Genomic DNA, 26,497 nt, shown 5'->3' with positions numbered 1-26,497 from the left:
AGTGACCTGTGGAAGAGAGCGCAGGGGGTGCAAACAGGACCTGCCCTGCACACAGGAGGGCAGAAGAAGGGCAGAGGAAGGTACACAAGAAGAAATCTCTGGGTCATGGTGAGCTCTTTACTGTGGGATGTTTTCTGCAGCTCTCCTTTGAAAAGCAGAGTTAAGGCTGCAGCTTGAGGATAGGTGATGGTCAGAAGCAGGACTGGTCTTGGGGATGAGGCAAGACATTGGCCTGTTTGGCAGAACTGCCTGGCAAAGGCAGGAACACAAAACAGGACATGGGGATGCCAGGAGCTTGAGGGAGATGGTCAGAGGGCTGGAAAGGAGTGTGGAATTGGCAACAGGGGTGATGGAGGGACAGGGGAGGCAATGGGTGGGTAGAGTCTTGGGAAGGCAAGCAGGGATAGAGGAACTGGTGATTAAGCACAGGGCAAGATAGCTGGGGTGGAGGGGCTCAGATGGAGGATGAGGAAGTGCTGGGAGATGGTGGCAGCAGGGCCTGCTGGAAGCTGCTGCTTCTGCTTCTAAGCCATCCCTACTCTGCTCCCTGCAGACACTTGAGTGCCAGCCACTTACGTTCTAAACCTGGTTGGTGCCAATGAAAAGCCCACTCGTGTCCAGGCCTCCAACTGACATCTCCATTGCCTGGCCAAGACCCTGCACCTGCCCCAGTGCTGGAGCTGTAGCAGCCTCACTGCTGCTCTCCTGCTGTAGCCCAGAAGAAGGCTTCTGTTGGGCTCCTCTCTTCCTCACCTGAGGTGAGCTGGCAGGGAGGTGGTGCTCAGTGCTCAGAGCCCTTGGGGAGCAGCATTGGCTGAACCAGGGAGCTGACTGAAAACACAGCAAGAGCTGCAGGATTTACTGCCTTGTCACCTAACCCTGCTCCTGGGGACTGACCCACTTGAAGGCACAGTGTGTGACAGAGTCACCAAGAAATGAGGACAGGATCACAGTGCCCCAAAGGAGATTGAGCTCTTTGGGGGCGAGGCAAACTGCTGAGGGCAGAGCAAAGATCTGCCCAGCACTAACAGAACAGATAGCCAACACTCTGTCTGCTCAGAGAGCACCAAAAATAGACTCCAGAGAGAGAGAAAACACCCAAGTGAGCCAGCTGGGCAGACCCAGGGCACTTGGGACACCGACAGCTCCTCAGTCCGTGAAATGAACTGGCACAGCTCTGTGCCAGCGTGAGCACAACTGTGGCTTCAAAACAAAACAGCAGGGGAGGGCAGCAGGAGGCAGGCAGATGAACCTGCTAGCCACAGCTGCAGGCTGTTGAAGACAGAAAGGAGAAAGGGTCAGGAGCTGTGCACAGGTTGCAGCCTGTGGTAAGGACCCAAGCAGCAGTGAAGAGATGGAGCATGGCTGTTGCAGAATGGCTAAAGGAAAATGGACATGACTTAGAGGTGGGCAAGCAGGATGAGTATATGGAACTAAATTAAGGCTGTGCTAGGCCACACTGAAACAAAGGCCACATTGAAGAAACAAAGACATATTGAATAAACAAAGGCAGCATTTAATATAGTTAGCTAGGGAGGCACTGTCCTTGAGGAGTCAGCAGACAACTCAAGCAGAGCAGGATACAGCTAACTCTGAATAAGATAAGAAGTAGTTTGCTGCTGGCAGCTGCACGTAGCAAGTAGGTGCACCATGCAAATGGGGTGTTTAGAGATTCAGCCATTTAGCTTCTTACATGTATGCATATATTATCTGTAACACATATAAGCAGGTGTGTACTAAATAAAGTTGTCACTGGCTTTGATCCACATTGGATTGTGCTGTGTCCTTGCATAGTGAGTTCAGCCCTTCCCCGCGAGATCTGCCTCACCGCACACGGCCAAAGATCCGATCACCAGGAAGGCCGACCCAGCTCTGTTACACCTCCTTCTCAAGTGAGGGCGTTGGCATACACCTAAGGGCAGCTGAAAACCAGGGCAAGGGCAGCTGCTACCACTGCTGCCTGCTCCTCTCCTGGAAACAAATCCCTTCCATCAGCTCAATGGAGACACTACCACACCCACCCCACGTCACGGCCTCGGTACCTGAGCAAGCCCAGCTCAGCACTGCTGCTCTGCACATCAGGCTGCAACCCACAGCCACGCAGCTCCTCCTGCTCGAAAGGCAAGGACAGAGTCTGCTCGAACCACTCCCGACTGTTACAGCCTGAAGGGTGTGAATGTCTTCAGGATGCGGTTCCATGAGCAGTAGAGCTAAGCTGCCTGCTTCCCACAGCCAGGAAGGGGAGACCTCACTCTCTCAGCTGATGCCCATTCCTCATAATGAATTTGTGTCCTTTTTCCCTTGTCTTGGCTCAGTCACTCCTGGGACACATTTGGGGGCTTGAAGAAACAGCATTTCCTTTTCTCCTCTCTCTGTATTGGCTTGCTGATAGATTTTGGACAAAGCAGGGATGTCCAAAGAGCTGGTGCACAGTAACCCACTGGGAGCAGGAGCACCACTCCATTTCGGAGGAGGAGAGCTTTGTCTTGATCTGCACCATGAGGCACACAGATGCACACACCTTGGTGGAGGCCACATGCTGCAGGGATGAAAGAAGCCAGGAGCGCTCTTTTTCCTTACATGTTCAGGGTCATTTTAACATCAAGACTGAAGCAAAGACATGAACAGTCCTTGCTCTGCTGTAAAAAAAAATTGTCAGTCCAGTAACAGCCTCTCAATCTTATCAACAGATCCTTTTCCCCTGCCAAAGTAGCAGGCAGGAGACTATTCTGGCCCACCAACAGGCTGCAGTCTCTTGCCTGTTGTCTCTCCATTTGGGCTGGCAGATGTGCCACACAACAATGCCCACCCAAGTAACAGAGCTGCTTTCTTCCAGCACTGAATGGAGAGCTTCATTAACTCATGCTAAACAACGTCTGCCTTGTACCCTGCAGAATCCTCTCCCTGCTGCCCGGCTCCCCACTGCCCCTTGAGACACTTTTCAAGGCTGTGAGATTCCCAAGAAAACACCAGAAAAGGAGAGTGGTGCTGACTGCTCATCCAGGGTGAAGAGTTCTGCAACAAACAGGTTGGCACTGTGGGTCTGGGCTACTGCTGAGCTTCTCATACTCAGGATCCACCAAAGGGAAGGCAGAATTCCTCCAGGATTCAGACACAGTTTCTCACTCCATCCTAAAACCATCTCTAGCACAGAGTCTTCAGCACACTGCAGGACAGGGCTCAGAGGAAGGGCAGTTTTCAGAGCCTGTTTATGTCCATGCAGTGACTTTTTCAGGCCTGCAAGCAGCAGCAAAAGTGTCACAGAGGCACCACATCAATGTTGCTTTGTCCAGGTATATGCCAAACAGCTGTGCCTTAGCCCCACCTTTATCCCAGGCCTCAGCCCAGCATTGTCCAGCAGTGCCTGGGTTAGTAGAGCCTCCCCACTGAAGAGCAGTGGTTTGGAAGAACTGAGGCAAGGCAAGGCTGCAGAACACTTGGCAAGGAAAAAGGAGGCAGTCTGGGGCTTTTCTTTGGAGCAGGATATAGCTTTTGTACATCCTGCAATCCTGCAGGTGCACAGCATATCCCAGGGCCCCTGCTCCCTTCATTCAACATGCTCGATAGTCTTGATCATAGCTGGCCTCCTAAGCATGCATTATGCATTTCTACGGAGGGTAAGACCAGGGCACACTAAAATGATGTGCCTGAGGCCACGTGAAAAGCATTTGGCAGGAGGAAATCACTTCCTTCAGCTCCCATTCACATGTTCCTACTACCCTCCTACAAGAGGCCTGCCTGAAAGCCACCCCTTACACATGAGGCTTGCCCCCAGACACAAAAGTCTAGTGCACACCTCCCCTGACATGATCCGCGGCCAGAGAGCAAGACCACAGAATGAACTATCAACTCCTTGCAAGCAGCTCCTTTTATGCAAGCAAAGAAACAGAGCCAGAACCTCTTTACCTGGTTTTGGCTCTAGGAGCACACAGGATACATCTCCCCACTCAGCCTCCAGAAGTGACCAGTGCCACCTTCCATCCACTCTTATGGACCCACATAAGCAGCCCCCGGTGTGGCACGTGCAAGCCTCACAGACATCCTTCCGGCCTTCAGGAGCTTCAGATCATATCTGCTGTCTGTTGGTGCCCAAATGACAGGTCTGTAGATGGTGCAGAGCTCTCAAGAGCTGAGCGACAGGGCTGCAGAAGGCCTGTCCCGTCCCCGCAGGAAGCGCTGCCCGAACATCTGCTGCCCTGCGGGGTCAGCTGCACCGCGCTCCCACGCCCGGCAGCGTGCTGCAGGCAGCCAGGGCACAGGACTGCCGCCACGGCCACCGCACCACCGGCGGAACGCCAAAGCCAGAGGCCTGAGGCAAACCCTGTTCTTAGATCTTCATTTTCAGCCTTCTCCAGGCTCCAGCGCACCACCTCGTCTTGACTGCAGCAGGCGCCTGTGCGGCTGCCGAACCGGGGACGGGGCCGCGATCACAACCGGCAAGTGAAAGCCTGCCCTGCGCAGCCCTCCCTCCGCACACTGTGGCCACCGGCGGCGAGGGCTGCAGAGCAGATGGCAGTGCCCCCGCCCCGACCCACGCCTTTACCTTCGAAGCTGCCATGACAGCTGCTGTGGCTGCGACGTTCAGCCCCCGCTTGCCGAAGTGCACCAGCGCGTCGTAGCTGCGGTCCTTGGCCTGGATGAGGCAGTCATCGATCTCCTGCACAGCAGCAGCACCCAGAACAGGCAGAAGAGAAGGATAACTTCAGAGAGCTCCCACTCAAACTCTTGGCAGGGCCACAGCACGTTATGGAGGCAGGAGTCCTGCACCTCCTCCGTCTTGGTTGCAGCCAGCGTCTGCAAGAGGAGAGCTCTGCAGGGGGCAGCAAGCCCCACTGCAGTGTTTGGGACCTCTGCATGCTGCCAGTGGAAGACTGGGACCCAGGGCTGGGATACACTTGCACAGTGCAACCACCACAGGAGCTGGCAGCAAGAGAGACACCTCCAGAGGAGACTCCACAGCCTCTCTGGGCAGCCTGCTCCAGGATCCAGCACTCTCACGCTGACAAAATTTCCCCTCCTGTTCCCTGACACCTCCTCTGCTCCAGCTTGCCCCCAGTGCCCCTTGGGCTGCCCTTGGCCACCCCTGGGCAGAGCCTGGCTGTGTCCTGCCCACACTGCCCTGCACAGCTTCAGCACAGCACTGAGGGCAGCCCTCAGGCTGCTCTGCTGCCAGCTCCCAGCCCCAGCTGCCTCAGCCTGGCCCCACAGGAGATGTTCACTGCCTGCAGCAGCTTTGGCTCTGGGCTGGGCTCTCTGCAGCACTTCCCTGAGGTTCTTCTTGAGCTGAGGGTCCCAGAGCTGGACACAAGATTCCAGATGTGGCCTCAGCAGGGCAGAGCAGAGAGGCAGGAGAACCTCACTGGACCAAAAACTTTCTAATGCACTCCAGATTGCCCTTGGCCTTCTTGGCCACAAGGGCACACTGCTGGCTCATGGTCGGGTTAACAAGAATCATGACACTGTTCTGCTGCAACTGCACTGCCCTGCAGCTGAACACTGCAGTGTTCATCTTCAAAATGCCCACAGAATCAGTAGGTTCAGAGCTTCTGGACTTCAAGACTCTTCGACATGCAGTCAAGCTCCTGCTCTCACCATTCTCAGGGCACAGAGGTCTGGTTGATAATGCCTGACAATGACTTCTAGTACTCAGCTTCCGTAGTGCTGCCTTAGTAGGAACTGGAGGCTTCAAGAAGCTGCTTGCTCTTCACTGATCTCCCTATGCCCAGTGGACAAGGGGTGGCAACTCAAAGTGTACCAGCAGGACATGTGAGCAGCATGAGTGAGCAGCAAGTCCCAGGAAGCAGAGAGCAGGGTGCTGATCCCCACTGTCCTGGAGAGGACTGAGGCATAGCTTCATGCACTGCCTGTGAGTAGGCAGAGATCTTCCATGCTGCCAGTGCCAGCAGCTGCTCAGCAGCCTGCATGTTGGTCTGTGGCTGTTTCTGCACTGGCTGCTCATATCAGCCAAGTGGAGCTGCCTGGCACTGTCCCATTCGCAGTCACAGGCATCTCCCAGGCAAGGGAACAATGCAGGCTGTGCTGTACCTCTCCCCCAGGACTAGCACTCTGGATTCAGCAAGGCATTTCTCAGCTCAGGGCCTCAACACCCCCACACCTCACTGCAGCATGCCCTGTAGCTCCCAGCCAGGCAGCTGCTGCCAAGCCCTCTCCAGCCAGGCCTGGCTGTTTGTTCCAGGCAGAGCTGGGAACAAAGTCAGAGCCCTGTCTGCCAGACCCTGCTTCTCTGATGTGCCACAACTTCAGCTCCAGCTACACTCTGCTAAATGGCTCGAGTTATTTTTATCCCATTCCCTCCCAACTCCAAGTGCACAAAGATCAGTTAAGATGTGTGAGTGCACTGAGCAGATGCCAGTGTCTAAAAACACAACAACCACAGAACAAAAGCACCAACCCAAAAGGTAGAATCAAGTAGTAAAGGAAGAGAGGCAGCAGCTCCCAGTGCCTCAAGGAAAGACTGGAGTAAACACCCTGGAGATCTGCTTCACCCTGAGAGGACCCAGGCTCCTGTGATTACCTTTTCCTTTGAAGACAGTGTTGGATGAACAAATTTTCTGTACAGGAGACTGGAGCCTTTTGTGTATGGAGACAGCAGCCAAGCTACAAAAGCTATTTTGAGTTCATAGTAGAATGGAAACCTGGAAGAGAAAGAGCTGTTAACATCCACTCTCAGAGGTAAGCACTGCCCTCCACCAGAGATGCCCAGCACAGGAAGGGCCTGGCCAGTCTAGCTTGGGACTACTTTTGCCTGCCAAAGAATCCAGAGATCTGAACACATGAGCTCACCTTTGCAGACAGCTCAACTAGGCAAGCGGCTAGGGGAAGCCACTATTTGACAGTCTGGAAGAGACTCTGCTGTACAAGCAAAGAGCACAGATGCTGCTGTGCACCATCCCATTGTAAGGGAGCAAAGTGCAAACCAGCACAGCAGTATTTCACTGACAGCAGCATTTCATCTCTCTGCTTCTAGGCTAACACTGTCTGACTGAAGCCACAACACAGGAACATGCAACAGAAAGGTGCAGACCCACACTCTGGCTTTCAGGTAGCAGGATGTGCTGTGACAAGCCAGGGACTGCTTGAGGTCAGATCACCCAGACTTGTGTGGAGGACAAAGCCTAGATCTCCATGCTTGAGGAACACTCCAGCAGCACCAGGAACCGATGCCACCCTTTGTAGGCAGGGACAAGTGAGAGCAGCACAGAGCCCCAGTGACGGCTGTGCCCCAGCCCTGCTGCACCCAGACAGGCTGCTACTGTGCTCCCGCAGCCCCGCCGAGCCAGCTGAGCCACCAAGCCAACAGGTCTGAGCCGGTGCACCTCTGCACAGGGATTTGCCAGGCCAGCCTCACACCTCCTGGGCATCCCTGCATCACACTCAGTCTTTCCCTGCTGCAGAGAGACCTACACAGCACAGCTTTCAAGAAAAGAGAGTACCACGGAGGTAGATCTGCAAGTCAATTAGAGCCACAACAGGATCCTTTCTCTTCCCTCCAGCAGCCCTGCCATGCTGCCGTAGGGGTCTATGCCCTGGCTTGCAGGGCTCACTGGAAGCATGCAGCACAGGGACAAGCTACAGTTCATTTTCGCCCTGAAGGCGACTGCTTTCCCTGGCTTCCACTGGAAAGGCCTGACTTACAAAGGACAACCAAGGAACAGACACCTCCAAACCTGAGCAGCCCAGTGCTCTTGCCCCGACAGAGAGAGTGCAGCAGGAGTCCTTCCACTGGTTCCATTGAGATGCCATCAGTCGGGAGGGTAAGTGTCCTCCACCACACCAAGGACCCAGACTAACCAGGAAAGGGCCTGGCAAAACAGCCCAGCAGCTGCTCCCCCCCACACAAAGCCCTGTGCTGCAGGGCTGCTTCTGCCCACCCCCTGCATCTCTGCATTCACTGCAGGGCACAGCCAGCCATGTCCAGCAGCCACAACTGCTGCTGGCTGCACGATCTCTGCAAGCACCCAGCACGGACGTCAGCTGCTCAGGCAGGGCACTAGGACTCTAGTGGTGACTTCTCACTACTGAGAGCACTGAGCAGTCCCAGCCTCTTTCTTGCCTGCCCTGAGGAAGCAGCATGACTCCTCCAGACAGGACTGTGCGGCTGCAGCTCAGCCTCCCACACTGAAGAGGCAGTGCACCTTTGTGCCCCCTTTTTCACCTTTTCTCTGCCCTCCCCCATCCAGTGCTCACCAGCACAGAAAGATATCCGTGAAGGTCTCTGCTGTGGTGAAAAGCGCAAAGATGATCCAGTACATCATCCACTTGACCTGGGAAACACAAACAGCAGCTGGGTCACTTTTCCTCAGGGGCCTCCATACATCTCACACAAGCACAAGTGCACAGAGTAAATCTCACAGAAACCAGAAGTCCTTCCTCCCCACCGTGCATGGAACAATTACTTCTGAGTTGATGCAGGAGCTCAGCATACAGCACTCGTCACATTTCTTGGCAGTGAGGGTGGTGAGACACTGGCACAGGTTGCCCAGAGAAGGTTGTGGAGCACAGACTCACAGAATGTGATCAAGGGATCACATTTCGTGAGTCTGTGCTCCACAACCTCCCTGGAGGTGTTCAAGACCAGGTTGGATGAGGCCTTGAGCAAGCTGAGCTGGTGGGAGGTGTCCCTGACCATGGCAGGGGACTGGAACTGGATGAGCTTTGAGGTCCCTTCCAATCCAAACCCATTGGAAAGGCATTTGGTAGCCTTTAGGGCTGGTCTTGTGAAACTGAGAGCAGCCTGACTGTTCCTCCAGAGGAAGCTCCACTGGCCAGCAGCAGAGCACAGCCCTATCACAGGGCATTAAAACGATTCGTTCATCTCCTCCTAAGAGCAGAGGGTAATTCTGGAGTGTTGGCCGAAGTGCAGTTAGGACAAAATGTAATTACTAACACAACACCTGAAGGCAGAGGACAGCAGACAGGAGGGACAAAAAGGGAACTACCCATGCTAGGACTCAGGGCTTCTGGGCACCTAGCACAGTTCACTGAGCTACCTGCATCAGCTGAGTGCTGCTGCCTCCCCACAGCCACAGGCTGAACCCATGGCAGAGACAAGGGCAAGCCTAGCAGCTTAACTCCCTTACCTGGGCTTTAGCAAGGGGCATCTTACCCCACACTTGAAGCCAAAGGCTGCCCTGTGCTGTCACAGACCTGGGGATGTGTGGCTGGAAAGCTGCAGCTGGGAGAGGGACCTGGGGGTGCTGGTTGGCAGTGACTGACCAGGAGCCAGCAGTGCCCAGGTGGCCAAGAAAGCCAATGGCATCCTGCCTTGGATCACAAGCAGGGTGGGCAGCAGGGACAGGAGGGGATCACTCCCTGTGCTCATCACTGGGGAGGCCACAGCTCGAGTGCTGTGTTCAGCTCTGGGCCCCTCACTGCAGGAAGGACATTGAGGGGCTGGAGCCTGTCCAGAGCAGGGCAGTAAGGCTGGAGAAGGGTCTGGAGCAGCTGGGGGTGAGGAGGGGCTGAGGGAGCTGGGGGTGTGCAGGCTGCAGCCTTGGGGAGGCTGAGGGCAGAGCTCACTGCTCTCTGCAGCTGCCTGCAGGGAGGTTGCAGTGAGCAGGGGCAGCCTCTGCTGCTCGGGGCCAAGGGACAGCAGCAGAGGAAATGGTTCCAGGCTGCCCCAGGGGAGGCTCAGGCTGGAGCTCAGGGAACAGTTCTGCACTGGAAGGGTTCTCAGCCCTTGGCACAGGCTGCCCAGGGCAGTGCTGCAGTCCCCATCCCTGGGGGTGCTGCAGCAGCCTGTGGAGCTGGTGCTGAGGGAGCTGGCTTGGTGCTGAGCCTGCAGTGCTGGGCTGAGGGCTGCCTGGCTGAGCTCAGAGGGCTCCTCGATGCTTTCTATGACTCTGTGTCACTGTGCCCCCACCCTGGGGCTGCCTCCTTGGTAGAGTGTTTATGGACAGTCTCCTTTACAGGGATAGTGACAGACACAGAAAGAGAGCCTTTGACTTTGTCAGGGGAGCTGTAGTGATTCAGGAGTCTGGGGCTTGCTGTCACTGAGTACTAAATGGCACTTAGGAGCACAGCTAAACTGTTCTGACGTTGCCTAGTACTGGTTCCTCCTGGGCTGGAAAACAACAACAGCTTTGCCACGTGCTCTCAGCACTTGCAGTGATTTTTACCAGGCATCCCTCTTCCGAGGCACTGTCACCACAGAGGTGATGTAAGGAACAACTTCAAAGTATTGGAGATGACACAAAAACTTTTCATTTCCCCTCAAGATGTTTTGTTTTTCCATTGTAAAACTCCCAGTTCAAAGTGATTTAAGAAACTCTCCAAGGGAAAAGTGGTGGTGAGACAAAAGCTGTTCATTTGACTGAGCATTTGGGTCTAATGAGCTGTATTTGAGATTGCAGATCCCTAAGCAGCTCTGCCATAATGCTGGAAAGCTTAGGGAGGTAAAATCCCTGACAATCTAGGAATTAAAGAATTGGACCCTTACGGCTGGGATGACTCTAACAGAGTAAGGGAAGGCTGGAGAGAAGGCAGTACAGAGGGATAGCTACAGTAGGTGCTGCTCAGCAGAAGGAAGGATCTCCGCAGCTCTGATTGGCTGCATCTCCTGAAGGCAGGGGGACAGTATCTGCGGTGGCTTTGTCTCCCTGCAGGTACTGAATTATTCCCTAAGCACCTGTCAGCCAGCGAGGGAACTGCACCCCTGGAATGCCTCATCAGCAATGCACAGATACATTAAAACTATAAGTAATACAAATGTTTCTACTTCTATTCACACTCTCACAGCAGCAGGCGCCTGGGGTTACTTCTTTCCCAGGCAGCTTCTGCCAGGTATTTCTGTAACGCTTGAACGCTCTCTGTCATCACAGTTCTGCCAGTTAAGACATTACTGCCAGCAGAACAAACCAAGACCTGGTGCAGATGGGCTTGGATCAGCCTAAAACACCCAGCAAAGTAAAAATAGGTTGTCCAGGGAGGTCGTGGATGCCCTCTCCACACACAGCAGGTGTTCAGGACCAGGATGGATGAGACCTTGAGCAGCCTGGGCTAGTGGGAGGTGTCCCTGCCCATGGCAGGGGCTTGGAACTGGATGAGCTTTGAGGTCACTTCCAACCCAACCTACTCTGTGACTCCATAGTTTTACCAGTCTGGATGAGCACAGAAAGGGTTTGCACCCCGCCAGTCTTTCTTCAAACTGCCAGAGCCCAAGAGCAGGATTCCCAGAGCTGGTGTGCTCAGCTGGAACCAGGTCTCACACCAGCTGCTCCCACTGCTGCACCACAACACACGGCGTCTGATGGCAGTTCCTCTTCTGTCACTGAATGTCCAACGGGAGCTGGACCCTTCGACAAAGTACTTTCCAGAAAAGGACTGCAGATGTGTTAAGATGCTGAAGGGAATGGAACAGCTCTGTCACACGAAGAGCCTAAGGGAGATGGGGCTTGGAGCTTGGAGGAGCCAGAGAGGTGACCTCATCAATGGTTATAAAGATGTGCAGGTGAGTGCCAGGAGGCTGCAGCCAGGCTCTGCTAGGCGATGCCCATGACAGGACAAGGGCAGTGGTGGAAGCTGAGGCATAGGAAGTGCCATGGAAACATCAGGAGGAATTTTTGTCCTGTAAGGGTGACAGAACCCTGGCACAGGCTGCCCAGGGGGGCTGTGAGTCTCCTTCTCTGGAGATATTCAAAACTCTCCTAGACACATTCCTGTGCGATCTACTCTGGGTGATCCTGCCAAGGGTGTACAAAGCTTCAGGAGCAGAGCTGTGCAAGGGCTGCAGGGACACTCTGCCCGCACTGGCTATTGTGTTCTGTGACACAGGAGCAGCACCTGAAGGACAGTGATAGAAAGGGAAAATCTCAGCTGCCACAGTGAGTCACAGTTTGAGGACCTAATGGGATAGGCAACTAGACAGGAGAAAGTGTTATCCCCGGGACCTCGAGAGGATTGAAGAGGCAACACCTGGAGGCTAGATCAGGTTCACTGAAGGTTGTGAAGGGCACTACAAATCCTACAGGGCCCCAACAGCATCCAAGTGATTTTGATTCTCTCACATGCCACTTGCTCTGTGCCCCCCACACAAACAACGGAGCCCTTTTATCTGCCAGCCCTGCCCTAAGTAGGTCACTCCACAAGGACGGATGTTCCTATCTGAGGATTCAGTCCTGTGTGCTCCCAGTTGGCTCCTCTGATCCTTGTTTTGAAGGAGCAGCTCAAGCTTCAAGGCTTTTCCAAAAGGCTTTGATTTGTGCTGCTCTTCAGAAACAAAGGGAAGCAGGCAAAGCTCTGGGTGCCATCCTCTCGCCAGCCAGCCATATATAGCTCCCAGCAGCAGACACAGCAATGCCCTTGCCAGACAGCACAGCAGCACTGCATGGCAGCCAGCAGCACAAATTCAGGGCTGCTTATTTGAGACTTGTGCCCAGCAATCAGCCCAGGCCACCCTCAGGCCAGCCTTCCCCCTGACCTGATGAGGTGTAGGAGCTTTCCCAGAGCCCAGGCTAGTGAGGAAGTGAGCTCAGAAAGCAGAGGCAGCAGCACAGCACAGGGCTAGGTACTCACATATTCTTTGATGTCCTTTGATTTCACGGCTTTGTACGAATAATAGGCAGGGTAAAGAGTGCCAAAGATAAGCCTGGAAAAGAAAAACAACACACAAACAGCAAACGGATTAAGTTGATTTCCTGTCACAGGGAAAGATTCTTTCCCCCCCGTCTGTTAAATGTGTTCCTTGCACTAGCAAAAGGTGTCAGGATTTGATTTAAGCTTGAGTGCAAAGTACAGTCCAGGAGTGATTTTGTGTCACTGAACTGAGAGAAACAATTGCCAGACAGGAATGAAAAGCAGGGGTTGGGGCTGGCTTGCCTTCAGCAAAGGTTTCACAGCTGAACCTTGAGGCTTACAGGCAAAACCCAACCAAACCTCCAAAGGTCACCACGCTTTGGAAAGGGAATGGAAACTTGATTTCAAAGGGCTCTAGTGTGACACCAGGAGAGTGGCAGCACTGCTTTCAGAGGCAGGACAAAGGCAGCATCATTTGTCTGAATTCCCCTCCACCTCCATTCAACACTCTGAAAAGCTGGTAGAGAAGCAGCACCCAAGTTGCATGGGCACAGGGGTTTGAGTGGTGAGACCTCACCCTGCATTGAACCTGTCAAGGGAAGAGCCCTGCATGCCAGCAAAGTCTGCTTCAGCTCACCAAGAAGGAATTTTCCCACCCAGATAGACTATCAGGATCATGCCTAAAAATGCCAGCTCTGCTGCTCTTTCTCACAGCTTCCTTTCCTCTTCAAGCCTGGAAGAGACACTGCTAGCTTCAGGATCTGATGCAAGAAAGAAATAAGGATCCAGGAGTTTAAAAAAGCACTAGTGAGAAAAGGCCACTGAGAGTGCTCCACCCCAACTGCTCTCTGCATCTCTGCCCAGCTGCTCAGTCACTTCATTCTCCTGCACATACCCAGAGGCTTGGCAAACCCACTTGGCCTGCCCATGTTTCAGGCAGCTTCATCCAGTGCAGCCGGATGCTGCAAAGCCTGAATTTAACAGATTGCAGGGGAATCTGATAAATGGGTGGAGCACTGCTGGGTAAGGAATTGGCTGGGTGGCAGCAGGCAGAGAGTGGTGATCAAGGGCACAGTGAATGCCAAGTGGCTCCCTCAGGGGTCAGTGCTGGCACCAGAGCTGCTTAACATCTTTGTCAGTGGTATGGACAGAGCAATCAGTGCACCTTCAGCAAGTGTGCAGATGGCACCAAGCTGTGTGGCACAGTTGACTTACCAGAGGGCAGGATCCATCCAGAGGGACCTAGACAGGCTGCAGAGGAGTGCCCAGGCCAACTTCATGACATTCAACGTGGGGAATGGCTGAGTGCAGCCCTAAGGAACAGGACCTGGGGGCCTGGGGTGATGAAAAGCTCAGCAAAAGCCTGCAGGGTGAGTGCAGCCCAGACACAACCCCGTGCTGGGCTGCAGCAAGAGCAGTGTGGGCAGCAGGGCAAGGGAGGGGATTCTGCCCCTTTGCTCTGCTCTCCTCAGACCCCACCTGGAGTCCTGGGTGCAGTTCTGGAGCCCCCAGCACAAGCAGGACATGGAACTCTTGGAGCCAGTCCAGAGGAGGCCACCAAGATGCTGAGAGGGCTGCAGCAGCTCTGCTGTGAGGACAGGCTACAAGAGTTGGGGCTCTGCAGCCTGGAGAAGAGAAGGCTTGGAGGAGACCTTATAGTGGCCTTCCAGGACCTGAAGGAGACCTACAGGAAGGCTGGGGAGGTACTATTGACAAGGTCTGGTAACGAAGGGATGAGGAGGAATTGGTTTGAACTGGCAGAGGGGAGACTGAAACTGGATGTTAGGAAAGGGTTCTTTACTGCGAGGGTGGTGAGACACTGGCACAGGTTGCCCAGGGAGATTGTGGATGCCCTCTCCCTGAAGCTGTTCAAGGCCAGGTTGGATGAGGCCTTGAGTGACCTGTTCTAGTGGGAAGTGTCCCTGCCAATGGTAAGGAGTTGGAACTGGATGATTCTTGAGGTCCCTTCCAACCTAAACCATTTTATGAATGGTGGCTTGCAACCACCCCTCCTGTATTGCAGCTTCTGCCCCAAATTCATGCAGCTGTTTCTGCTGCTCTTGGCAATGGAAGTGCTCAGTGTTTCAGTCTCCAGTTGTGGAGCCACAAGGACCTGCAGTGGCATTCTCCACCCTGTCAGCAGTGACTGTGTGCTGCAGGGCTCAGGACTGCAGCTGAGTGCACTACCTGCCTAAGATGGGAGAAGTGACCTCTCTGGGGCACAGTGCCCACGGCGCAGCTGCGGCTCGAGAAGGCACTTGTGAAAGGATGGGGTGAGCCAGCACACAGCTCCATTGCCAAAGCACTGGCCCAAGATAATCTGCCTGCTATCCATTGCCTTCACTGCAGCAGAGCTGAGCAAAACCTGCAGCACCAGGCAGACTTCAGGAAAGCAGCTACTGAGCAAGGAGAGTCAACATTTTACAGTGGCCTCAAAAAGCTTTGCTGGAAACAGTCAGCTCTGAACTTGCTTCCCCTGCAGGGGCTGCGAGGATGCAAAGGTCAGGTACAAATGCTCAGAAAGTCTGGGAAACTGAGCACTTTTATCCCTTGCAGTAGCTTCACAAGAGCAATGAGCTCTTGTGGCCAAGAAGGCCAAGGGCAACCTGGAGTGCATTAGAAAGGCAGAGGTGAGCAGGTCGACAGAGATTCTCTTGCCCCTTTGCTCTGCCCTGCTGAGGCCACATCTGGAATCTTGTGCCCAGTTCTGGGACCCTCAGCTCAAGAAGGACCTCAGGGAAGTGCTGCAGAGAGCCCAGCCCGGAGCCAAAGCTGCTGCAGGCAGTGAACATCTCCTGTGGGGCCAGGCTGAGGAGCTGGGGCTGGGAGCTGGCAGCAGAGCAGCCTGAGGCTGCCCTCAGTGCTGTGCTGAAGATGTGCAGGGCAGTGTGGGCAGGACACAGCCAGGCTCTGCCCAGGGGTGGCCAAGGGCAGCCCAAGGGGCACTGGGGGCAAGCTGGAGCAGAGGAGGTGCCAGGGAACAGGAGGAGAAACTTTGTCCCTGTGAGCCTGGCTGCTCGCTGTCTCACGCCTCTGTTTCCTGCAGGTCTCCAGGCAGTGACTGATCTCCGTTTCCTCGGTTTGGGCTGCTCACAGGGAGGAACTGACTCCTGAAGCAGCACTTTCCAGCACCGCAAGGAAAGAATTGTGGACAATCAGCACATGACAAAAGCTGCTGTGAGGGAAGGAAGCTGCAATGGCTTTGCATACGCAGAGCAGCAGACGGTCAGGAAGGCAAAGAGCTCTCCTAAATTGGGGATGGAGTCTCCCAGCACTGTGCTGTGTGCATATATGGAGCTGTGGTGCTGCTGGGGCTTGCCTGACCACAGCTCCCTAAGGAGTGCTGGATCCCAGCCTCGGCACTGCTGTGCTTACTGTGTGCCCTGAGTGCACCCTGCGGATGGAAGACAAAAGACATTCGGGCACTTCTCTACAGCATGCTCAGGGCACTGCAGGCAGTAACACCTGGGCGTGCCCCAGCCCTCACCGGGCTTGGATGGGGCTCGGATACAACTGGCTGAGCCCACACACCCATACCAGGCCCCCACCGTCTCCCCAGCTCCCACCCCTGCTGAAGACAACACTTCTCTACTCCTCTTCATCCAAGATTCCTCTGGAACTAAAGTTATCCTTCTGGGCATCTCTCTGCCCAGCCCACTGCCACCCCTCTGCCCAGCCTTCTGCCATCCCTCTGCCACCCTGTTGCTCAGCCCGCTGCTCTATCACTCTTGCACACCACACACAAAGCTAAGGCTGATTCTCTGTCCCTTTGCCCAAGTATGCAGAACACCCTTGTCTGCAAAACTGAAGTAGTATTTGCCTCTCAGTGCCTGAAAAATGTTGTTCCTAAATACTGTTGCTCTGATCCTTCAGCACATCCCACCCCAGTCCCTTCTCTCTAATGACTAGCATGCCACCAGCTTCTTACCCTGATACTCCTTGAATGTCTCCTCCCACACTCTGGAGCTCCTTGTGCCGCAGCTCCAAAGCAAGGTATTCCCTGTCAGCTCTCCTGGCAACCTACAGTCTGAGAGGTAACAGCTCAAGCCACACGAATTCCAACCATGTTATTCCCCACTTTTGTTCAAGAAGGACCTCAGGGAAGTGCTGCAGAGAGCCCAGCCCAGAGCCAAAGCTGCTGCAGGCAGTGAACATCTCCTGTGGGGCCAGGCTGAGGCAGCTGGGGCTGGGAGCTGGCAGCAGAGCAGCCTGAGGGCTGCCCTCAGTGCTGTGCTGAAGATGTGCAGGGCAGTGTCAGGAGGACGCAGCCAGGCTCTGCCCAGGGGTGGCCAAGGGCAGCCCAAGGGGCACTGGGGGCAAGCTGGAGCAGAGGAGGTGCCAGGGAACAGGAGGGGAAACTTTGTCAGTGTGGGGGTGCTGGAGCCTGGAGCAGGTTGCCCAGAGAAGTTGTGGAGTCTCCTGCTCTGCAGACTTCCCAAACCTACCTGGATGTGTTCCTGTGTGCCCTGCCCTGGGTGCCCCTGCTGTGGCAGGAGGTTGGACTGGATGAGCTCTGCAGGTCCCTTCTAATCACTACCATTCTGTATTCCTGTGTTCTCTCTGATCTTCCTCTGCAGTGCTCCAGTTCTGCCTCTTATTCTCTGAACCACCACAGAACCCTCAGCATTCCTGACAAATCCCCAGATTCACAGCACAGCCTCTCAGCTCCCTCCCAGCACTGGCAGCTGACCTGGGAACCACGCAGGCTAGGATTCCTTCCTGCAGTGCCTGCTGCCTGCTAACCAGCCAAATGGAGTCAACACTGCAGCTTCTGCCTCCTGGCAGACACTGCTGTGAGACAGTCTCCTACCCTGCAGCTACTTCTGATGAATAACGAAGGGACTTCATAAGTGAGACCTCTCTGACATCTATTTTGGGCACAATCACTTTGCAGATCCAAAAGTTAGCAGCAGTGGAAAATCAGACTGCTCAAGTCTCATTTCCTTAGGAAATCAGGCTACAGTCAGCCCACTCCCCACCCATTTCCATCTCTCCAAGCTGCCTCGAACGTGCTGTGCACCCTGGAAAACCTTGGCTCTTCAGCCCTCTGTGCAGCAGAGATCCCGAGCAGCAAAGCAGAGACTCGCAGTGCCCGAGGCAGCACGGTCACATTTAAAGGTACAGAGGTGTGTTCCTGCTGAAGCAAACACCTCCAGGATCTAGGGAGAGGCAGTGGCATCCCTCGGGGAAGAGGAAAAGCTCACTTGCAGCACTAAGCAAACAACCCCCACAGGCTGCCAGTTTCTCTGCCGCTCCGTGCTGGAGGTGTGCAGCGCTGAGAGGGGGTCTGAAGAGCTGCAAAGCAGACACTGAGGAGTCACCCAGTTGTGCAGCAGGAGGCAAACAGCGAAGTGAAAGGTTACTCTGCATGAAGAACGGGATATGGATTAATGCTGACAATCTTTCAATCCTATTAGGCAGAGCAGCAGCAGCAATCCCCAGTCTGGACCATTCCATCTGCTTCTGGTCTCTCTCTGTCAAAAGAGACTTGTGGCAGGCAGGAGGGGAAAGGAGAAGGGTGACAGAAGTGTGCTGAAGTGTGGTGGGAAGCATCTGGATGAGCAACTGTAAACACTGTGGTGATTCCCTGGCAGCAAGGACTAATAACCAAGGATATGGTGACAGGACAAAGGGGAATGGGTTTAAACTGGCAGAGGGGAGATTCAAACTGGATGTTAGGAAAGGGTTCTTAGACACTGGCACAGGTTGCCCAGGGAGGCTGTGGATGCTCCCTCCCTGGAGCTGTTCAAGGCCAGGCTGGATGAGGCCTTGGGCAGCCTGTTCTAGTGGGAGGTGTCCCTGCCAATGGCAGGGAGGAGTTGGAAGTGGATGATCCTTGAGGTCCCTTCCAACCTAAACCATTCTATGATTCCAGCCAGTCCTTAAGCAGGGTAAGGGATGTGCAGCTGAACCAAGAGAACAAAGGCATACGAGAGGAAGCCTCACTGCCACCAGCCGCTATCTGGGGAGCTGAGGAACTGCGTTCATCTACATTACACAGGGCTTAAGGTCTGTTTGTGGCATGTATTATTCAAGCTTACCACTAAACGAGGCAGGAAAGGATCAAGCTTCCCGTGCTGGGGGCTTTCCTGGTTGTCTTGGAATATGAAAACATCTGAACTGTTGGCTTCTCCTCAGCAGCCTCTGTCACATTCCAGGGGAGCTGCTGAAGCATTACCAAACTGCCTCCTGTCTGAGCAGCACAGCCACAGCCAGCCCTGCCTGGTATAGCACAGAATGGGTTGGGTTGGGTTGGGTTGGGTTGGAAGGGATCTTAAAGATCATCTAGTTCCATGCCCCTGCCACGGACAGGGACACCTCCCACTAGATCAGGTTGCATCAAACCTGGCCTTTAACACTTCCAGGGAGGACTCATCCACAGCTCCTTCTCTAGACCTGCTGACACGGTGGTTTGAGCATCACAGAGCCCAAGCTAACCCAGATGTGACAACACTCATGAAGGCACCCAGGTTGTATACTGGGAATGAGTACCAGAGCTGGTACTACAGCCGTGAGACCTTGAGTCCTGATGATCTGCTGATGCTGTTTTCCTCACGAGAGGCCTGTCCTGCAGCCATTCACCTGTAAAATTAACTCTCACCCTCACTCTCATATAGCAGCCACTAAAAACAAATGGGAAGTGCTCCTCAGGCCTGCTGGCCAGGACTCAGGTTACCTCCAGCACTGCCTGCATATCCATTCTCTTGAGTATTTTTAATCACACAGGTTGCTAACCTGTGTGCTAAATACACCAGGATGCTGCCAGCCACATCCCAAGCCACGCAGGCTTTGCCCTTCCAGTTCCCACACCCCAGCCATGTTTGTGCTGCCCAGACATTAGAACCCTGTACTGCTACAGCACAAACAGAGCAGCCCTTCTGCCCACAACTAACTAATGCCTCCACATCACACAGCAGCCAGGATGGCAAATTACTCACCCCAGGAATCACTCAAACCTGCCCCATTTCCTCAACCCCTTCCCTGGCTAATGTGGGCTTCTCTCACACAGAGCAGCAGCTCAGCTGTCAGCATGCCAGCACTCCTCGCCGATCCCCCAGGAGGGGTGCCAATAGGTTTGTATTCCTTATTACCAGTCCTAATTAATGTTCACATAGTGCCACGGACTGAAAACCCAGCACTGCTCTGGACCAAAGGCTCCTAGTTTCAATCCAACAGCTGTGGAGCTGAAACCAAGTGGTGCAGAAGGTCAAGGAACAGGTTGCTGCCAGCCCTTGGGCAGGCCAAATGCCTGACATCCAAGAAGGGTCTGGGGTGTAGGCAGCATCAGCTGCAGAGCAGATTTCAAGCTGGTATTTGCCAGGGAGATGGCTCCTGCAGATTCTCTGTGGTCATTGTGCAGCAGAGAAGCCCTGCACAGTGGCTCCAGGGCAGTCTGGAACTTTCCTGTCCATGCTCAGGGTGACAGCTGATCCACCCCCACCCTGGGCCCCAGGAGGAGTGGGTACTGACCCATGGCACGCCAGCAGGCTCTGAGAACAGCAAAGGTGCAGGGTGCCCCTGTGCAGAAACATGCCCCAGGGGAAGTGCTGGGCCCTGGCCTGAGGCAGATCAGGCTCCCTGCTGAGGGGCTGGCAGGGCTGGCTCGGTGCTGCCAAGGCCACCCCTGTCCTGTACCCACATCATCCTAGCAGTCACAGGCAGCAGGGAGGTGCAAAGCTGCACCTGAGCTTCACCCAGCTCGGCCCTCTGCTGTAGGGAACTTTCCTCCCCACCTCCTCGGGGGGTGACCTGCTTAGCTCCTACGGGCTGCACAGACCTCATCCTCACCAGCAGCTGTGAAGGACCATGTGCCCCCCAGCACCAGCAGCACAGGGGGCAGGCCCAATGGAACTCAGTGGCCAGCACAAGGGTCTTCTGCTTTCCTTCCGCATCCACTTCTGACCGCTCAGCAAGCCTACTAGAGAAGCAAACCTTTTGGTTCCCCCTGGGTAGTGCAGGGGAAGAGCAGTGAAACCTAATCACCCCTCCTGTGCGACTGCAGGGCAAGGAGACGCCTGATGGTCCTGCCGTAGAAATAGCAGGGCAAGGGCTGGCCTTCCAGCTTCTAATTTAAGCAGCCTTGATCCTCCCAAAGCAGCACATACTCCTCTCCTGTTGCCACCACCTTTTTTTTTTAACTCAGCCAGGTCACTCCTCACATGGGAGCTGGAAGGTAGCCAGGCACAAACAGGTAGACAGACATGGCTAGCAGGGTGGCTGGCCTCGGGCAGCCTGGAGCTGTTACAGACCTTACACAGGTTGAGGTCTTCTGCCCAGACATGTCTAAAGAAGGTCACTCTGACTGACTTTTCCCCAGTCCCTGCTGTAGGCAGAAATGCTGAAGTAACAAGACCGCTGATGGAGAGACCTCAGAACATACTGGAACAGTTAAGACAATGCTGACTGCTAAAACCTGACTGCTGCTACAGCTGGCAGCACACTGAAGACCCCTGAGCACCACCCTGAAAAGCCAAGCAGGTACTTCAGCCCCCAGGACTCCCCTTCCAGGCTTTTTCCCATCACTTTGTGCACAATCTCAGGCTCGGGAGCTCTTCCCACAGTCCCCCAGAGCAGAAGTAGCCTGTGCAGCTGCTGGACCAACACCCCACAGCCCTGTAGCTATATTAGGAAGCAAATTCATTGCAGGTAGCTGCCTTACAACACTTCTCTGGTCATCTTCACCCTGCCTGCAGTCAGCTGCCTGGGCAGCAGAGCTGTTCTGCTGCTGAGCAGGGGCGACTGCGCTGCCCCACAGCAATGCTCTGGGGGCCCACGGGCATGGAGAGGCTGAGGAGCTGGAGCGGGCTGTGGGCAGGGGCCAGACTGTGCTTGATAGGAAGGCTGTGCCTGGCTCCCAGAAGCTGCCTGCAGGAGATAGTGTTTCGTGGGCCTCCTGGCAGGCATCTGCCCTGCTGCTCCTCCTGTCCTCCCTGTGCTTGGCTCAGCAGCAGAAAGCAGCCTGCTGCACTGAGCCTTTTGCCCACGCTGGCACAGCTCATCCTTTGCACAGGCCCTCTTGGAGGAGAAGTCACTCAAGGTGTGACACTGAGGGGAATAAAACCTGTGCCTTTTAGAGAAGAAAACATTCTCTGCTACATGACCTGACCAGATCTCCCCTCAGCTTTGCTGCTCCAAAAAGGCAGGGCCTGGCATGTGTGCCCCTGATGGCTTCCCTGTTCAGGACTGACCATGGGCCTCCTTTTGTTCCTAGGCAAGGAATCAGCACTTTGGAAGCTCACTGGTGTGGTTTAGATGAGGAGGGGCTGCCGCTGCAGCCTCTGCAGAGGGGGCTGCCTGTGGAAGTGGTTATTTTAAAGCACTGACATTACATTCCAGAGAAGACAGATGGTCCAAAAGCTGCACTGGGAGCCAGCCTACAGATTTACTGTGGGCTCGGGGCACTAAAAGCAACAGAAACCAAACTCACTGCTAGGCTGAAGAAGGTCAAGAATAGGGACTGCATGTCACCAAACATTCTGAAGAGAGGCAGAGTTGTGGTGCTGAGGGCCATGGCTGAGCACCAGCCTCGGCAGAGGTAGAGCTGGTTGGGCTGGATCTCAAAGGGCTTTTCCAACCGAAGCCCTTCTGTGATTCCATGCTGCAAGCCCTATTTCGGAGTTATTTTGAATGATGCCCTGTGAATCAGCTTGTAGAAATGCAAACACTTGCAGAAATCCTGATTTAGAGAATCATCTTCAATTCTGTGTAGCTGGGAAGTCAGCCCAGGCCATGGAGGAACTTCACCAGCAAACCCTCAGTGTTAGCAGGGAGTGAGGAGGTGCTGAGGAACACAACAGCTCCTGTTTGTCAATTGCTTACTTGAAAGGCAGCTTTAGACTTCCTGTGCTGTACTCATGGGAGAGAAAATGGGAACAGAAAAACTAGATTAAATGCATCCAAAGCAACTGCAATGGGACCTCCCTGGAGTAACTCTGCTCTAGCTTCCCAGGGACAGAATATTCCTGGAAGTGCTTAACTGAGTGCAGGAATCCTTTAGCTCACTGATGTAATTTAAAAATCAAACCAAAAGACCTCTTTGGCCCTTACCTTCAGCTAAAGCCACAAAAAAGGTTGACTCCCCATGGGTTACCAATGGTTCAATGCAATGAAACCAACGGAGCAGTGCCAAGGCTGCTCCAAGGAGCACCAGATCCCAGAGATCTCCACGAGCTCTTGGAGGTGGACGGAAATCTGAATTAGTTCTCTCATTAGCTGTGGAGAGCAGTTTGATACAGCAGCAGGGCATCGGGCACAGTCATGGCCAGCTGGGTGCAGGACAGCCTGAGGAGAAGATCCTAGCACAGCTCTATCAAGATGCTCATAAATTCCTAATACACTGCTTAACTCCTTCCAACAGCGACTGGAGGACACCTGAGGACTCCAGACCACTAACCCCAAAAACCTGAAGTCCAAGCATTTGGCAGGACCAGTCACACTGAGCACACAGGGGGGACAGCTCAGTCAGAAGCTGTGCTCCAGGGCTGCTGTCTAACTCCTGATGAAGTTGAAACACAAACCCCAAGCCCCACCATAGCCACCTTTAAAACATCTGGCAAGACATGGCAAAGAAGGATTCCAAAGTGCACTGTAAACGTCAGTGACCTGAGCACCTGAGGTGACTGCACCTCCAAGGGCTGCTGAGTACTGCTCGTTCATTTTAAATGCCCAGGACAGCGAGACCCAGGTGAGACCATGCAGAGGCTCATCTCAGAGACAGGCAGAGTAGCCAGGTTTAAAGCAAGAGTGTAGGAAAGCTAAGGCAGGATGACTCTCCAGGGCATTCCTGGACATCCAGACCACCCTACTGCTCCGTTAGCAGGGGTACAGAGCAGCACCTGCCACATAAAACAGCTGAGACACCACAGGGAGCTGCATGGGCCACACGATCCACAATGCTCTGCAGGTCCCACCGACACAGACTGCTCTGAGCACTGCAGCAGCAGCGTGGGGAGGGGCTGGGGACCTCTTTTACTAGGACCTGCTTTTTCTTGTTTTTAACACAGGAAAAAGAAAATGAGACACTCTGATGCAGCTTGGAAAAAGCAGACTTCTAGGTTCTTTACTCATATGCAATTTAAATTCATACTAGAAATCCTTTAATAGAATTCCTTCCTCCAGGGTCTCTTCTCACTTGGTTCATCCTTTTTAATCCCTCCATTTAAAATGGTTAATAACAGCATCTGAAGGAAATGCATGGTACAAGTGAGATAAACAAGAAGGAAGAGATCTGCAGCTGGAGCTGAGCTGATACAGACTGGCCTCCAGCGTAACCTGAACATAAAGGAGAGGAAACCAGAAGGAAAGCAGCTCTGTGCCCCAGCCATGGCTCACTAACAGATCATCAGTCTGCTGGCTACACCTCTGAGCACAGCCTCAGCTATCAGCAACATTATTCATCTCTATCTGAAATAAATTAGAAGAAAAAATGGGACAGGGTAGGCGACAAAAAGCAGCAGGCAGGGGAGCCTAAGTAATACCTTGGCCCAGCACCTGCTAGGGCTGTCCCAGGACTGCACAAGAATGCGTGACTGGGCAGGCTCTCCAGAACACCTCACAGAGCCCTTAGCACCTCCAGAGGGATGAGACCTGTGCTGGGATGCATGGGCAGAGCAGGATACACACACGGAATGGAAAGCACACCAAGGGGCACCCTGCTCACCCTTCTTTCACACCTTGCTCCTTCACATGCCAGTCCCCAAGGAGCAGGGGACTGCATCTCCTGAAGCTCTCCTAAGGAAGAGCCACCCCTTTGGCTGCTGTGCCACCAAGGAGAATCAGCAGGAGAACCTCCAGGGCAGGCTCTGGAGGCACCAGACTCCGCCGGCACATGAGCAGCAGCCCATTTTTCCCACATCAGCAAACCGCAGCTTGGGCATTAGCAAAGCACATCAGCGCTGAAGCAAACCACTGTAAACACTTTTCTTCTCCACACTCTCCCACCCAAGAAGAGAAAGAACAGGAGCCATGGGGCAGGTATCACTGAGTGCACTGCAAACTGCTGAAGTGAAGGAATGCCAGGAGTAAGGTAAGAAACAGAAAGGGTCCTTCAGACTAGAACCACAGAGGAATTTAGGTAGGGAGAGATCTCTGCAAGCCCTTAATACAAAGCAAGACCACCTTCAAGTTCACATCAGGTTGCTCCAGGCCCTATCTGGTCACATTTTGGGTATCTCCCTCTTTGAACTCCTGCTCCAGTGTTTGCTTACTCTCTTTGAAGAATTTTCTTTGTATCTAATCAGAATTTCCCTTGCTGCAGCCTGTGCCCACTGCCTCTCACCCGTGTGCCTCCACACAACATCTGCCTCCAGCAAAATGATCTCCCCAGTGCCATCTCTTATCCGGCTTGAACAAACAATGTCTGCTCATCTGCTGGGGCCCCACCGTGGTCCAGTCCCCTTCCAGCAGACTCACTTCACATTCTCCCCTGCTGACACTGAGGAGACCCAAACGGGGCAGGCTGCTGCAGCCAGAGGCTCTCTGACACCCGGCACAGAGGGAAGCGATGCTTCCTCAAGCTGCCAGCTAACACTTGTACTAAATGAAAGCTGTGCTTACATATGGAAGAGAACACAGCAGACCCTTCCAGTCACAGAGCTGCAGAGCAGCTAAGGAACACACTCCCTGAATGAGGAGAGCTTTCCTTTCTGCTTGAGGAATGCTCTGGCTCTGCACACCCTTGCCTCTGCCAGTGGTGCTGTTCCCAGGGAGTGAAGCTGGGGTGTAGGTATGACAGTAGTAGATGTCGCACTGCAGCAGGGCTCTGAAAGTGCTCCTCTTAGTCTGTTCCAAATGACCTGTTGCATGAACAGAAACCTCACTTGGTTACCCGTAAAACTAAACTTGACTACCACAGCAGAGCAGTGTAGAGGAAAGGAACCTGGAGCTCCTGGTGCACAGCAGGATGCCCAAGAGCCAGCAGTGTGCCCTTGTGGCCAAGAAGGCCAAGGGCAATCTGGAGTGCATTAGAAAGGCAGAGGTGAGTAGGTCCAGAGAGGTTCTCCTGCCCCTCTGCTCTGTCCTGTTGAGGCCACATCTGGAATCTTGTGTCCAGCTCTGGGACCCTCAGCTCAAGAAGGACCTCAGGGAAGTGCTGCAGAGAGCCCAGCCCAGAGCCAAAGCTGCTGCAGGCAGTGAACATCTCCTGTGGGGCCAGGCTGAGGCAGCTGGGGCTGGGAGCTGGCAGCAGAGCAGCCTGAGGGCTGCCCTCCGTGCTGTGCTGAAGATGTGCAGGGCAGTGTGGGCAGGACACAGCCAGGCTCTGCCCAGGGGTGGCCAAGGGCAGCGCAAGGGGCACTGAGGGCAAGCTGGAGCAGAGGAGGTGCCAGGGGACAGGAGTGGAAACTTTGTCAGTGTGGGGGTGCTGAAGGCCTGGAGCAGGTTGCCCAGAGAGGCTGTGGAGCCTCCTTCTCTGGGGCCTTTCCAACCCACCCTGGCTGTGTTCCTGTGTGCCCTGCCCTGGATGCTCCTGCTCTGGCAGGGCTTGGACTGGATGAGCTCCGCAGGTCCCTTCCAACCCCTGATGTTCTGTGATTCCGTGGAGGGAGGCATGTAAAGAATTGCTCCACAGCATCTTGACTCTGGAGGAGGCTGCAGTTAGCAAGGAGCTTCTAAAACAGGGGTCAGGGAGATGAACTGGGTATTGACAAACGCCTTTAGCTCTGATTCTCGTGCTCAGTCCTTTCTGGTGAGCTAGAAACAGCCCAGCTGCAGTCCCCTTATCTCCACAGCACACACTCAGAGTGGCAGGTTTGGTGTCATTAACCGTGCAGCACTGCAGCGCAAGACAGTGGCTGATGGCAATGCTGGTGCATGATCTGGCGTCACACAAAGCCACCAGCAGGCAAGTCATTAGCATCTTGTTTACTTCAGTGTCAAACACCAGAGCCCACAGTATATGTTTGGAGGTAAAAAGGAAACATCCTTTCTTTGGCTGGAGCTAGGAACCTCCTGGAGGAAGTAAATC

At 54.2% G+C, this 26,497-nt stretch overlaps 1 protein-coding gene across 1 annotated transcript in view; it reads right to left on the bottom strand.

Annotated features, from left to right (window-relative positions):
- REEP1 (receptor accessory protein 1) overlaps positions 1-26,497 on the bottom strand; it is a 75,172-nt gene that overhangs the window by 31,120 nt on the left and 17,555 nt on the right. Inside the window, 4 exon segments of the mRNA XM_064151710.1 lie at positions 4,544-4,657; positions 6,536-6,656; positions 8,209-8,285; positions 12,535-12,607. Coding sequence (XP_064007780.1) covers positions 4,544-4,657; positions 6,536-6,656; positions 8,209-8,285; positions 12,535-12,607 — 385 coding nt within the window.

Source organism: Pogoniulus pusillus, chromosome 11, assembly GCF_015220805.1.
Source record: "Pogoniulus pusillus isolate bPogPus1 chromosome 11, bPogPus1.pri, whole genome shotgun sequence".
NCBI lineage: Eukaryota > Metazoa > Chordata > Aves > Piciformes > Lybiidae > Pogoniulus > Pogoniulus pusillus.
The sequence above is the reverse complement of the archived record's forward strand: the minus strand, read 5'-3'. Positions and strand labels throughout refer to the sequence as shown.